This window comes from Muscardinus avellanarius (genome assembly GCF_963383645.1).
Source record: "Muscardinus avellanarius genome assembly, chromosome: 3".
Taxonomy (NCBI): domain Eukaryota; kingdom Metazoa; phylum Chordata; class Mammalia; order Rodentia; family Gliridae; genus Muscardinus; species Muscardinus avellanarius.
The window spans coordinates 108,882,807-108,897,460 of record NC_137788.1 but is presented as its reverse complement, the minus strand read 5'-3'; the positions used below and the strand labels follow the sequence as shown (position 1 = coordinate 108,897,460).

Sequence of the window (14,654 nt, the reverse complement as noted above, 5' to 3'; positions counted from 1 at the left end):
GTAGAGCTCCCTGGTTGTCTTCCTTCAGCGTGCTCTTTCTTAGACAGAGCAAACTGGTTTCTCCCGTTCTCTCACATGCATTGGATCCCACCCCGGGCTGAGTACACTTGCTCTGGGCTGTTATTCCCCTTAGCTCCCCTTATTCACATCCAGATTTTACCAGAGCTTTCAGCGTTATTCATCTCTTCTATCCTTGCTTACTATAAAACTTTTTTTAAAAAATTATAGTTTTAAGGTAATTATAATTTTAATGTAGTTTCAAAATGATGTCACAACCTGGACATTGATCAATCCAGATAGAGATAAGTGACTCTAATGCTTTGATATGTAGGTTCCCTTTTATTACCCTTTGACCCAGTATCTCTTAGACACTTCTTGTTCTCATATAGTCACTAGTCCGGGACTTAGACGAGTCAGGCATTCAATAGGCTCTTCCCTCTGAGTAGCCTGGCTGAATTCTCATGTTGTCATAGTTTCTAGTGATGGCAGTTTCTGTTCTTCCTGAAATGACTTGGCTGAAATGAATGCATCTACATTCGGGTGGCTCGACGTAGCCTTAAGACTTTCAAGGGGTCTGGACTGCTCTGAGCTCTACGTGCCTTAATTGTAGGCCGGTCACATGAAAGTAAAGAGTACATAGGAGGCCAGTATGAAAAGAGCCCTAATCAGAGGTTCTTTCCCTCAAAAGGTCAGTTCTGCACGGAGGATGTGGATGAGTGCCTGCTGCAGCCCAATGCCTGTCAGAACGGGGGCACCTGCGCCAATCGTCATGGGGGCTACGGCTGTGTGTGTGTGAATGGCTGGAGCGGGAATGACTGCAGCGAGAACATCGACGACTGCGCCTTCGCCTCCTGTACCGCCGGCTCCACCTGCATTGACCGTGTGGCCTCTTTCGCATGCATGTGTCCAGAGGGAAAGGCAGGTAAGGCCGACAGAGGATGGAGCGGAGGGGGGGCAGGAGTGAGCCTTCACTCCTGCCTTCTCCATGGTCTGGCAGCTGTATTCCGTGAATTACCATCTGGAGGAACATATCACTCACTGTTTGGGAAATGTCATCTTTGAGCCAAAGGGCGATGACGTTAGTCGTCTTCCTTAGGACTTTCACATCTCATCTCAATTCTATGTGCTCTGGTTTTTCATTCTAAAAGATAAAAAAAAAAACAAAAAAACAAAAAACTAGTAACTCTGTTCTGAGGAGCATCTGTAGAACTCTTCAAGATCTCAGACTAAAAAGTACTTCAGAAGTTCAGAATAGATGATGATTAAATGGACCCACAGACATCATTTAAAGAAATGGTCCATTTACTTAGAAGGAGTTGGCAAGTAAGGCATTTAAACACTCAGTGCCTATGGAAATATTTCTCTAAGGAACATTACATCAGACTATGAAGCTAAAATTACTCTAGCCTTTCAGTTAATAGCTTCTACATCTAGGAGTCAGAGCACAATGGGGACGAATGTGATGGAAGAGATGACTTTACCATGAGAACTTTCTGTCCAGCAGTTTTGAAATGTGCTGATATTTCTGCCATTCCAAAAGCCACACCTCCAAACTTGGGAAAGAAGCCTTAGTAAATCGCAGGCTGGAAAATCCAGTTCCTACTAGAACCCTGCAGAACAGGAACCTGGTAGTACCTCAGAGACCTGAAGGCACCCAAGAAAGGAATGTCAGTGCCATTAACAGGTCTCTAGTAAAAGTGGATGATGTCAGCTGCTTTCTTCTGAAGCTACAGAGGTGCATGTGGGACCGTGATTATCAGGCAGCATGACCTTGGGGGAGGGTACAAGACAGACACTGGATGCATGGAATATTTGAGACATGCTTATTTTTGAAAAATCTGAGCTTATCAAAAATTTATATTTTGTGTGTATGTGTGCTAAGGATTAAACCAAGGACCTTGCACATTACCAGACAAGCACTCTGCCCCTGAGCTATAGTCTCAGTTCAGAAAACCAAATTTAACTGGGCATCTTCTATTTTATTTGCTATGTCTGGCAATCCTATGAGAAACTGTTACCAGAGTGCATCTTCTGATTTTCAAGCCTTTACATCTCTCTGCCCAGAGCTGAGGTCTAGCCAAGGGTTGGGGGACAGAGCACTGTGGTCCTGGGAGCACCACTGTGCTGACTGCAGCGCGCCCCGACCAGCATGCCGCCTCTAAACCTTCCCTCCCGTTGGGTCTGAGCAGCCTCTTGTGACATTAGCCATCTCCTCTAGCAAGCTGGACACCCCATCCCTTTGTCCCTTTTTCCAGGTCTCCTGTGCCATCTGGACGATGCCTGCATCAGCAATCCTTGCCACAAGGGGGCGCTGTGCGACACCAACCCCCTGAATGGGCAGTACATCTGCACCTGCCCTCAGGGCTACAAGGGGGCTGACTGCACAGAAGACGTGGACGAGTGCGCCATGGGTGAGTGGGAGCTTCCGAGTGGGGCGAGCTGGGACAGCAGCAGCTCGTCAGGAGCATGTCTTATTCAGGAGCGTGCGATGCCTGGCCTCAGGTGTTGCTGACCTTGCCCATGGTTTACAGCTAACCTGCCCGCTTAGCCCTGTCTTCCGTTCTGGGAATTATAGATGGAAGGTCTTTACTTCATCCCCAATACAAAGCCCTGCGTCTCTGACCATTAGGGCCAAAGAAGAGCAGGGCACAAGAATGGAGATTACCGTGGTCCTATTTCCTTTCTAAGCCAAAGAAGAAAAGAACAAATAGAGGCTGAGCCTCCTGAAGGCGTGGCCTGGCGTTGGGCCGCCAGGCTCTCCTGTGTCTTCAGTATTTGTGGAAGCTGGCGCGAGCCTGGAGCGCCGTAATTGGTGCCTGTGTCTTGCAGCCAACAGCAATCCCTGCGAGCATGCAGGCAAGTGTGTGAACACAGACGGCGCCTTCCACTGCGAGTGTCTGAGGGGCTACGCAGGGCCCCGCTGCGAGATGGACATCAACGAGTGCCACTCAGACCCCTGCCAGAACGACGCCACCTGCTTGGATAAGATCGGGGGCTTCACCTGTCTGTGCATGCCAGGTGAGCGGCCGTGGGCGGGGTCTGAGGACTCGGGCTTCTCCCAGGGGAACCCTCAGGGCAGTGTGAGCATTTAATCCCCTGTGCTGAGTGCAGGACAGCAGCGGCCCACGAATCAGTGTCTGCACATCTTAATCTCCAGAGGAAGGCAGCGCGGGAAGAGCAGGGTAGACCTAAGCAGTCAGCTCCTTGAGTCAAAGCCAGATGCACGTGGCAGGAAGTTTGAGAGACCCTTTACCATAGGAATCCTTTCACTACCACACTTTCTGGGTCGTGATATAAGGCCATTCCAGTCAACCTGTAGCACTGCATTTTACTGCAGTTATACAGAAACTAGCCATTGGCTCCGGAGCAAGGCACAGGCTAGAATTGTTCTAGAGGCCCTTCTCGAACGCTCAGAGGCCCAGTAACTGGAGCTGGAGGTGGCACTGAGGCTGCCGGCCGGAGGGTGCCTGCGTGCTGCCTTAGACTTTGACCTTGGCCTGAGCTGGGAGCAGGGGCCTCCAGCTGAGCTGCAGACGCTGGGGCCCGCACTGTCCAGAAAGTGTGGGCCAGGCTCTGTCTGCCTGCCAGGTCCCACAGTGTCTTTAGAGGTGACCACCCCCTTCTCAGGGACAAGGACCCTCACCCTTTGCGCTGTCCTGCTGGTGTGGGACTACTTCCCAGTATGGCAGAGTCCCTTTGTCTCTGTGGAATCGTCCACACTCATAAAAACGTAGCTGTTCCGCACACTGTGCCTCCTTGGCGGTGGCTCTTCCCCTCTCTCTCTCTCTGAGCCGCGTGTGTGGTCTGTTTTGTGCAGGTTTCAAAGGTGTGCATTGTGAACTGGAGATTAATGAGTGTCAGAGCAACCCTTGTGTGAACAACGGGCAGTGTGTGGACAAGGTCAACCGCTTCCAGTGTCTGTGTCCCCCTGGTGAGTGTGACCACCTGCCCGTTTCCTTCCAGAGCCCAGAGCCAGCCAACCACAGGAAGGGGTATTGTGTGGGCTGAGCAGGAGGAAATCATTAAAGCCCCTTTGGGGAGCACAGGGGTGTGAGGAGTTGGGGGATTGTTTCATCTTGTCCGTCTCCCAAGTGCTTGTGGCCAGCGGGCCGAGGCTATTCCTGCGTGGCCCCGAGCCCTCTGTCTCTGCCTGCGTTTTTTGGCGGCCCACGTGTCACAGAAGCTTGTGCTGAAGGTCATTCAGGAGCGCACTTCCCCGCGGCTCAGGCTCTGAGCTCCTGTGTGAGAAGACAGACGTTAGAGCTTTCACCTCGGTGTGGACAGGCAGGACGCACAGGGCATGTGCAGGATTCTGGCTAGCTGCTCCCCTCAGTCCCGTGGGAGGTGGCCGGCTGTGTCCCCCGGGCTGCGGCCTGTGCACCTCCTCTTGCAAGGGTCTTTCCCTTTGCTCTGGAGACAGCGCCCTGCATGAGGACTCCGAATCCCTCTAGCTTCCTCCAGAGTGAGCTCTGGTCTGAAGACCGGTGTGGGAGCCATGAGCACCTCTGACCCCGAGTGTGGCTGGGTGTCCCAGTCACCTGGGGGAGAACCGTTCTCCTTGGTCACCAGCAGCTGCATGCCCTCACCCTGGCTCCCTGGGCGTTCCCCTCCCAGCAAGTGAACCCAGAGAGTGTCTGACTTGTGTCACCGCTGTGCCTCTTCAAGGTTTCACAGGGCCAGTGTGCCAGATTGACATCGACGACTGTTCCAGTACTCCGTGCCTGAACGGGGCCAAGTGCATCGACCACCCGAATGGCTATGAATGCCAGTGTGCCACTGGTGAGCGCCTGCTGGCTTTCCACCCCTGGGGAGGCCTGTGCATGGGCGGGGGCGCTGTCCTCTGCTAGTGCTCCACAGTCAGTGGCCACAGGGAAGGGCGAGCGGTGCTGGCTGGGGACTCTCTGCTGCTCTGTGTACCCTGCTAGGGCCTGTACCTCCTCTGCCTCGGCCCTGGCCTGGCTGGACATCCCACTGGTATCCGTGTCCTTCTGAGACAGACAGGGCGTCACTGAGTAGGATCCAGGGGAAAGCTGCTGCTCACTGGGGCTGCTCTGCGGGAGCCTGCCTTTGTCTCCTGAGACCAGGAGTCCTGGTGTGAGTACAGAGTCTGTGTGAAGGCGCAGGGCCCCTCTGCACCTCAGACACAGGTGTTGCCGTCCCAGGTTTGTAACTGCGAGGAGAGCGGGACTTCACTGCTGACGTCCTCTGAGAGTCCCAAAGCATCTGCTCCCACATGTTCAGCCTTTGTGAGCCTTGTCCACTTCTCACCTGGGAATGCATTTCTTTAAGCCAAATGTCCCCATTACATATTTCCTCTACATAGGTTCACAGGTGGAGAATGCCTAGGAATTATTTTAAAAGATGAACCACTTTATTATCTGACTTCTTAAGAAATCACGACTAATTAAAGACATTGTTTTAGAAAATGAATTCTGCAAGATTTGTCAGCATTGAACAAGTGGTTTCTTTCTGATCACAATCAAAAAGCAAAATTTGTTGCAGAATTCTTGTAGCCTATGAATAGTTGCATTGTTAGACCTACTTAGATGAGGCCAGCTCTACTGAACTTCCCATTATTTCTCATTGGGGAGGCTTTTCCATGATATCCTCCCTGGCCATCTTGTTCTGGTGGAGCCTGAGCCTCACTAGAGGCCTAACAGCCTTGACCTCACATTTCAAAGGGAGCCGAAGCCCTCCTGGAGCCTTTCAGGAAGAGGTGGATGTGGGTCTAGTTAAGCCTTGAACGTGCGCACTCTTATTGGTCTTTTTCACTTAAAGGCCTCTAACTGATTCCCTTACTTCATTCCACAAGCATCCATGAAAAACCTAGCATGTACACATAGCACTTGGAAGGTATGGAGCAGAATAAAGTTCTGTGTCCTCCAAAACCAGAACTGGGAAGACAAAATGCATGAAACCATTGGCCAGTGTGTATATTGGGTCTGGAGTAAAAGAATTCAGACATAAGCGTATAAATGGAAGACGCGGGAGCAGTTTTCCCTGAAGCTCAGTACCAGTGAGACTGAAGCTGAGTGCAGTGGATGCCCCTGTGATCCCAGTGCTGGGAGGCTGCCTAGGAGGACGGTCAGTTGGAAGCTAACCTCAGCAATTTAGGGAGAGCCTGTCTCATAACAAAAGTAAATAAATCAAATATAAACATGGAGACTGGGAGTATAGCTTAGTGGTAGAGTGCTTCTGGGGTCCAGCTCGAGTACAGCATACACACAAATCACAATGAGAAATTAAGCTGGGCATGGTGGCGACGCAGGTAATCCCTGCACATGGGAGGCTGAGACAGGAGGACCGCACAGGTTCCAAGCCAGCCTCAGCTACCGAGTGAGGCTCTCAGCAACTTAGTGAAACCCTGTCTCCAAATAAAGTAAAAATAGGTCTGGGAGTATAGCCCGGAGGTAGAAAAGCCCCGGGGTTTACCCCCAACCACACACACAAAAAAAATTAAAAACAAAACAATGAGAAGTTACAGAAAAGTGAGGCTGACGTTAGAGCCTCTCACTGTAGTGAAAACAGTCTTCAGTCACACAGGCCTGATTACTCCTGCAGGTTGGGTCAGGAATCTTAATTTTCGCACAGCTCCCCAGGCTTGTGTTCTAAAGCAAGGCCAACAGCCACTTCCCACTGCTCCTGGCCAGCAGTTGTAATGGGTCAGATCTGGGACATGCGGGGTGTGTGGATAATTGCCCTTGAGTGCGGTGCGCAGTATCTGCCTTGGTTTTGAAGAGTCCTTGGTACAATTCCTTCCGAAGGTTTCACTGGTGTGCTTTGTGAAGAGAACATTGACAACTGTGACCCCGATCCTTGCCACCACGGTCAGTGCCAGGATGGGATTGATTCCTACACCTGCATCTGCAACCCCGGGTACATGGGCGCCATCTGCAGCGACCAGATCGACGAGTGTTACAGCAGCCCTTGCTTGAGCGACGGGCGCTGCATCGACCTGGTGAATGGCTACCAGTGCAACTGCCAGCCGGGCACGTCAGGTAGGCGCTCTGCATGTGTCCTGCTGGGTCCCGCTTCCAAACACACTTTACACCCACGCGGCCGGGGCTTGGTGTTTACTCAGATACCTAAAAGGAGGCCTGATTCTGAGAAGTACAGCCAAAGCCACAAACACAAAAATCTCCAAGGCAGATGGCCTGCTCAGGGGAGAAGCTACAGACATAACTGTGTTAACCCGATAACTTTTGTCTATGTGTTTTGTTTTGTTTTGTTTTGTTTTTACTGTGTGAGGCATACCACTTCAAGATGTGAGATGATTTTGAAAATTGAAATTCTTGTCTCTGTGCCTCAGTAGATTTTCCTTTTAACTTTAAGAGCATACCCTTTCACTTAGATTAATGAATTTCTCTCCCTCCGCCGGCTCATCTCCGTTCGCTTTCACGGAGCAGTCTCTTCAGTTTGACAGTTTTTTCTGCTGCTGTGGGCCTGCTGGGGCCTCAGGCCCAGGATCCTGCGGGAGAGGACACGCCTTTGTAGCACATCAACTAATCCTCAAGTAGCAGGTGCAGGTGCCATAGCCCATCCCCAGAGTGCAGTGCTGTCTGGGGCCTGGCCGCAGGCCACTTGATAGGTATCAGGGCCGCTGCGCCTTTCTGGGGTGACCTGGAATGTGTCCTCAGCCAGTGGTATCTCATGGTTTTCGCAGGGTTCCGTATATGTACTGAAGGCATGGTGTGGACGCAACTGTGGTTCATAGACAGAGAAGTCCTGTGTCCCAGATCAAAGGGAAGTGTGTCCTTGGAAGGTTAACCAATATGTGCCTCTGCGAGAAGGGAGCCTGCCAACGCCAGGGATGACTTATTGAGAACTCCTCGCAGATTTAGGAAAACGGCCTGTGCAGGGGCAGGGGCAGGGACGTGGTTAGCTGCCCCTGTTTCATTGTGTTACTTCCAAATCCATTTCTTCAAACTCGTCAAAGGCCCTGGTCTGCATCCAGGGCCTCGCACATGCCAAGTTTGGAAACAAAGTCCTTTTTGAGTTGCTCGAGCATACGAAACACATCCCATGCCTTCACAGCTGAGAGCGCCTCCCCTCCCCACATGCGGGTAACTCCTCAGAGGGCTGAATAGATCTTTGTGAAGCCCTCCAAAAGCAATGTGCTTCCGGGCTGGTCCCCAGACATGAGAAACTGCAGGAGGAAAGGCAGTTTGAGAGATTACAAGTGACTGAAGGCCACCTTCAGAGTGGAGGGGCTGCTGTAGGCTTCGCGGTCATGCCCAGGACAGCAAAGGGCTGGGCCCTGGCTGAGCGGGGGGTGGCAGGCACTTCGTTTTCTTTGGGATTATATCCTCGTGCCAGGATTATCAGGTGTGTTTTCTCGGGAGGATGGAGAGGCCTGGGGTAGGTGGCTGTGTCACTGAGAAAGGCAAGAAGCAAGTAGGAGTGGCCTGCAACAGCTGAGTGGAGGGACTGGCCCAGAGGGTCTCAGGACCCGCCAAAGCCCTTCCTGCAGCTGCAGGGAGAACTCAAGCAAAGAGCCACAGGCAACATAAAGAAATGTTGGTCTGTAATGGGTGGAAGAATAGCGGGCAGGTGCAAGAACCTGGATAGAAAGTCCATCAATTGAGGCGTTATGGATAGACTCATTACAGAGTAAGAATCACTGATCTGTTCACACTATGGCACGTGTTGCTGGTTTGCTGTTTGGATGGGGAAGGTGGGAGGGATATTTACAGCCATTTACTATAGCTTTAGCAATCATACCCTGGATACTTCAAATGAGTCACTCTCAGAGCCTTTTCTTCCCTGTGCTTTTTCAACATTAAGCAGTCTGAGTAAGGTATTTATTTGGATTTCCAGTAGCAAAAACTAATTTGAACAGGCATAATGAATCATTAACAAACAAGCAAATGAAAAAAACAGGTAGTGAAGAAACTCAGAAGCCTCTTGTCGATTCCAAGCAAGGTTGGAATCACCATTCTTTAGAGGAAATAGGATAAAGCAGGGCAGTTTGTAGACCAAAGTCAGGCACATCACTTTTCCCCAGAGAAGCTCCTGGGCCCAGTTTGAGCCAAGTGTCACTTCTGTCAAAGACAAACAAAACACAAAAAGAAAAATCATGTGGATCATGTGGCTGTCTTCATGGACAGGGATAGGGGGTTGTCTGTAAAGGGCTAGATGTATCTCCAAAAGGCACACAGCTGTAGATAGGAATGAGGATATCATTTCCTCTGCATGGCTTGCTAGACAGGATATCTTCACTCATGCAGTAGGAGAGCAGAGCATGCTGGAAGGAGCTGGATCTGTAGAACCCGTGGACCAGGCCGGCTGCCCTGCCTTAATTCTGCTGTACAGTCAGCGGTGCCTCTGTACACTGTGTGTTACGTGCCCGATCCACCTGTGCTACAGAGGACTGGAAAGTCATGAACAGTGCAAGGCAGGGTGTTTTGCACATAACACAGGCCTAATAATTTTTTTTGTGTGTGGTACTGGGGATGGAACTCAGGGGCTTTCTACCTCTGAGCTATAGTCCCGACCTATTTTATATTTTATTTGGAAACAGGGTTTCACTAAGTTAATGAGAGCCTCACTAAGTGTATGATCCTCCTCTCTCAATCTCCAAGCAATGGGATTACACGCGTGTGCCACCACGCCTGGCTTTAATAAATTTTTAATATCATGAGTACTATAGCAACATCATAGACCCATGGTAGCAATATCTAGTGATGTGTCCATACTATTTGGTTATCCATTATCTTCAACCAAATGTGTATTAACATTGCCAAACTCTTCAACTCATCTGCAGAATACTCCAGAAGTCAGGCAAAATATCTCAGAAGGCAGTTAACTTAGCAAAGATCCAAACTGCGTTTTAGTTCTTATCACTGATTTGAGTCAGTGTGAAGCTGGAAGTGATACAAGCTCTCAAGTTCTAATTTGGGTTTCAGAGCTTACATCTAACTTCCAGGGGCTTCTTTCTTTCCCGTAAAGTGCTAAGCACCCAAGTCTGACTGACTGAGGCCTATCAGTTGTCCTGCGCTCACAGTGGGCTGCACTGGGGCCGCAGTCCCAGCTACCACCAGACACTTGCTCACTGGCTCTCCTGACCCCGCTGTCCTTGCACGCAAGACGCACCCTGTGTGCACTACCTACGACATCACAGGGATAGGACAGATAGCCCGCAACTCGAGAGTTAATAATGTTGTAAAGCTTATAAATTTCAGTCTTTTCACAAAGCTGTTCTGGGGTGGATCAGGACTTGTGTTTGTTCACTCGGCGCAAAGGTTTGAGGGACAGTGAGGGCGGCACAGCTGGTGCACTGAAGAGGCCCTGCTAGGAACACTGTAAAGAGACACAGTGTCTGCGTGTGAGTCATGAAGTTCTGTGGACCTCACACTCCCCCTGAAGGAGTGCAGGCTGCATTCTGAGATGCCAGGGCTGCCTGGATTCTCTCTGTAGATTTCCTAACACATAGCGTTACAAGCAAAAGCTGGAGTATTTCTGTGGCAATATGGAAGGGTTTCTCTTGCTTCTCTCTTTGCAGGGGTCAATTGTGAAATTAATTTTGATGACTGTGCTAGCAACCCTTGTGTCCATGGAGCCTGCATAGATGGCATCAATCGCTACAGTTGTGTCTGCTTGCCGGGATTCACAGGTATGCTCTGTGTATTAGGGGTGGGGCAATGGCATTTAAGGGAAAATTACCTCTTATAGCCTTGGGTTCCATGCCCCAAAAGGCCATTCTACCTCCCAGCTACACCCCTGCCCTAGGCCTATTTTTTTTTTTTAATTAGGTCTCACTAAATTGCTGAGGCTGGCCACAAACCTACAATCCTCCTGTCTCAGCCTCTCAAATACTGAGGTTGTGGGCATATGCCACTGTGCCCCAAAAGGGAAATTTACTTTTCAAAGGTCTCCTATTTCTTGATCTCTCTGGAAAGTTAGAAATCAGCTTCTGTGCCTTCTCTGAACCAGTTTTCTGCTTCTAAGTCCTAGACCATGTGTTTCTTGCTACCTGAGAATTCCCAGATAGAGCGAGAGCGTCCACTGCAGTCCTTGAGTTAAACTGCTCCAAAGCCACCTTTGCTTTCCCAAAGTCATAGTCAGCGCCTTCTCTAAAGCCGTACAAGGTGAACTTGCACAAAACCACCTCTGTCCCGGAGCCCTTCCTCCTCGAGAAACTCCTTGATGAGGTCGTAACATGAGGGGCCCACCCTCATTTGGCTAGTATGAGTGGGTCTTTCTACCCAGCAGCAAGAAAGTCTATGGCTAAAATAATTTTGCAGGTAATTCTTCCTAAAGGAAAGAGCTGAGTCATTTGCACACGCACACAGACACTCAGCACTCTCCTCTTTTTCCTTATTAACATCACCTTCATCTTTTCCCTTCCTGATGGAAATGTGCTGGAGGCCACTGAGGAAAGCTGGCCCTCCCTGACACCCATGTCTCATAGTGGCAACAGCGAGGTGCACACAGGGTTTCCTATTCCTTCTGGACGGCGCCACGCAGGTGGGCATTGAGACTACATTGCCCTTAATAATGACCACACGGTCACTTGCACCCTAGGTGTGAAATTGCCATCAGAGCTTTGAAGAGAGCACACACATTGACTTGCCCTCTGGTCACCATGCCTGCCCTTCGCCTGCCGGTAGTGGCCTTAGCTCCCTAGTTCACATGCGTTTCTCCTCCGTGGTGTGACTGTGGACGCTAGACAGCAATGTTTGCGGGTCAGGTCCAGTGTGTCTCAGAGGTTCCTGATCATCAGAAGATCACCGAGAAGCCAGGTGTGATGAAGGTTCCTGCCTGAGTCCCTGCACTGCAGATGGACTGTGCATCCGGAAAGCTGGCACTCCAAGGCCAGGTGGCACAGTGGACTATACAGAAAGCCGCGGGTAGAATCGTGCTGCATTGTTGCTGCCGGGTAGTGTGAAGAGAGTGGCTAGCATGTGTTTTGGGCTAGGAACTGAATTCAGTGCCGATCTCTAATTGTGACTGCTTCTTTCTGCCCTACCATGCTGATGAGAAACCTGGAGTTCAGAGAGGGGCAGTGAGCTTACCAGTGCTGAATCCACCATGTGGCCAGCCTCCGGCCCTGGGGCCAGGCTCGTTCCCACACACGGCACGGTCCAGGATGCTGGGTGCCTGTGGTGGCTTGGGGTTTGCTTCCTTGCTTCCTTCTTTTCTCTCTCTTTTTCATTCTTTCTGTCTTTTCATTTCTATAAGTCTTCTATTGGACTTTTCTGTTGAAATGTCAGTGAATCATAGTTTTTATCTTTTTAACTTTCATTGACCCAACAAGGTCAAGAAGGGAGGACACAGACTAAAAATATTCTAAAATAAACTTAAGGTGTACCATGAAACTGCATAACAAGAAATGGAATGTTTTTGTACTGGGTGGTACCCTGTTCTTGGAACTGTTTTCTGTGTCTGAGTTCTTTTTTTGCTTTTTATCCACTGCTGAAAATAGCCAAGATGGCTGTTATATATACTCATTACCAGTACATGTGAAGGGTTGTTTTTTTGCCCTTTTTTTATTGCAGTATTTCCCCCCATCATTTTAATTAAAATCATTGAAGGATATAAGGGTGGCTTTTTGTTTATTTGGGATTTTTCTTTTTTTAAGACTAAGTTCTTTTGTTCTCCTAGAATCTCTTAATACTTTTCAACTAAATGGAAGAGAAAGTAAGGCGTCGTGATAATCCCGTAAACTACTATTCAGCTTTTCAGAGCAGCCCATGTCCTCAGCTTCTGAGTGACAAAGAGGGGCCTGTGAGTTCCCAGAAGGCAGGGAGCACCCTTAGTCATCCGCCAGCAGTGTCTCGCAAGGAGGAAACACATGGCAAACGTTGCTGTGTGAATGAGTGAATGGGACTTGGGGCAGCACTTCCATCAACACACACCGTGGAGTCTGGGCTGCACCTGTTGTCGTTCATTAAAACCAATTCATTGGGGACCTACAGAGTAAGCAACATGGTAACTTCACATTTCAGTGCTTGCTGGGCTGACGAGATGCAGGACTTGCTCTTGGCATTTCTGGTGCCCGGTGGGCACTTGGTGAAGGCAGGACCTTGCTGCTAGAGCAGCCTCCAGTCCACACAGTAGACTGCAAGAGGATGCACCCAACACTCACAAGGGATGGCTTGGGAATTTATTTTGGGAAGAGTTTAAAAACAAATGAAGAGGCCGGACGTGGTGGCGCACGCTTGTAATCCCCGCGCTTGGGAGGCAGAGACAGGAGGATCGCACAGGTTCGAAGCCAGCCATGCTGGCTTAGGAGACCCTGTTTCCAGATAAAAATGTAAAAATAGGTCTGGGAATGTAGCCCGGAGGTAGAAGGGCTTCCAGGAACCCCAGTACCACCAAAAAAAAAAAAAAAAAAAAACAAAACAAACAAACAAAAAAAAAACAAATGAAGGACTAGGGATTGTAGCTCAGTGGTAGCGCATTTGCCTAACTTGTGCAAGGACCCTAAGTTTGATGCCTAGCTCCTAAACAAACAACCAAAAACAAAACAAAAAAAAATTTAAAAAAGCAAATAAACGGACCTCAGGACTACTTGAGTCTAGGAGTTTCACAGCACCCTGGACATCATCGTGAGTCTCTCTCAAAATGAATAAGCACATGGTGACCAGGGAGGAGTGGCAGGCCTCTATGGGGGTGCTTCTAAAAGGGGCTGTTTCCTCTTGTCCTCCATGGATTGCAGATGAGGACAGTCTAGTTGATGAGTTCTGTTTCACATCTGGGTGCAAGTGGCAAACATCTCAAAGAATCAGTGGTCGAGGCCAAGGAACTAGTATTCTGAAAATAAGTTACTAATAAAACACTTAAATCAGCATCCACCTTCAGATTGTGGGTCTTTACCACAAGAACCACCGCTGATGGTGCCGAGAGCACTGGAGGGTGAGAGATGGTATGCTCCCCATACTTTCAAGGGTGTGTATCTGTTTCACTTGGAATTTCCTGTTCTAAATGCAGGGTTTCTCCATCTTAAATTTTAAAAAGAAATGCATTGTTTTAATCTGAGTCAGCACATTGTATTCTTTATAATCCACAAATTTCTTTCTTTATAACAGCTGTTTGATTTCACAGAATTATAGAATTTTAGGTTTTGTTTTGTTTTGTTTTTCAATACTGGGGATGGAACCCAGTGGCATTCTACCTCTAAGCTACATCCCCATTCCTATTTTTTATTCTTTATTTTGAAACAGAGTCTCACTGAGACGAAAAGGGCTTCACTAAGTAGTAGCTGAGGTTGTCCTTGAACCACAATCCTTCCAAATACTGGGATGATGTGTGCCACCACGCCCGGCTTAGGGAATTTTTACTTTGACACCATTTGAGAATATGTAGCTGAGTCTCACTTATTTTCAACTCAACACAACAAAAACACTTGCATATCTGGCCCCTTGTTACTGTATTGAGCCAAATGCAATGGAAATTCAGGCTGTAGCAAACATCTTTTCAAATTCAGTCCTGGATATGTCTTGGAGGAAGAACATGTTCCCGTCAGTACTCTATCCCCCAGCTCCATGGTAGAGAAGAGTCCAACTGTCCAGGGCAGAATTGGCCACACGGCGTGTTTGAGCCACCTGCATGCTTTCAAGTATGCTTGTGGGGCCCCTCCCGTCATAATTGTTGGCAAAGGGCCCTAGAACCTCATTTGCAACAAGCACTTTGAGTGTTATGCTCACTTAAGT

At 49.2% G+C, this 14,654-nt stretch overlaps 1 protein-coding gene across 1 annotated transcript in view; it reads left to right on the top strand.

Annotated features, from left to right (window-relative positions):
* Nucleotides 1-14,654, top strand: part of NOTCH2 (notch receptor 2) — a gene marked incomplete at both ends in the record, with an annotated part of 128,467 nt that overhangs the window by 78,917 nt on the left and 34,896 nt on the right. The window contains 7 exons of the mRNA XM_080691514.1: nt 689-922; nt 2,256-2,411; nt 2,830-3,018; nt 3,818-3,931; nt 4,666-4,779; nt 6,765-6,998; nt 10,502-10,612. Coding sequence (XP_080547640.1) covers nt 689-922; nt 2,256-2,411; nt 2,830-3,018; nt 3,818-3,931; nt 4,666-4,779; nt 6,765-6,998; nt 10,502-10,612 — 1,152 coding nt within the window. The remainder of the gene's footprint in view (nt 1-688; nt 923-2,255; nt 2,412-2,829; nt 3,019-3,817; nt 3,932-4,665; nt 4,780-6,764; nt 6,999-10,501; nt 10,613-14,654) is intronic.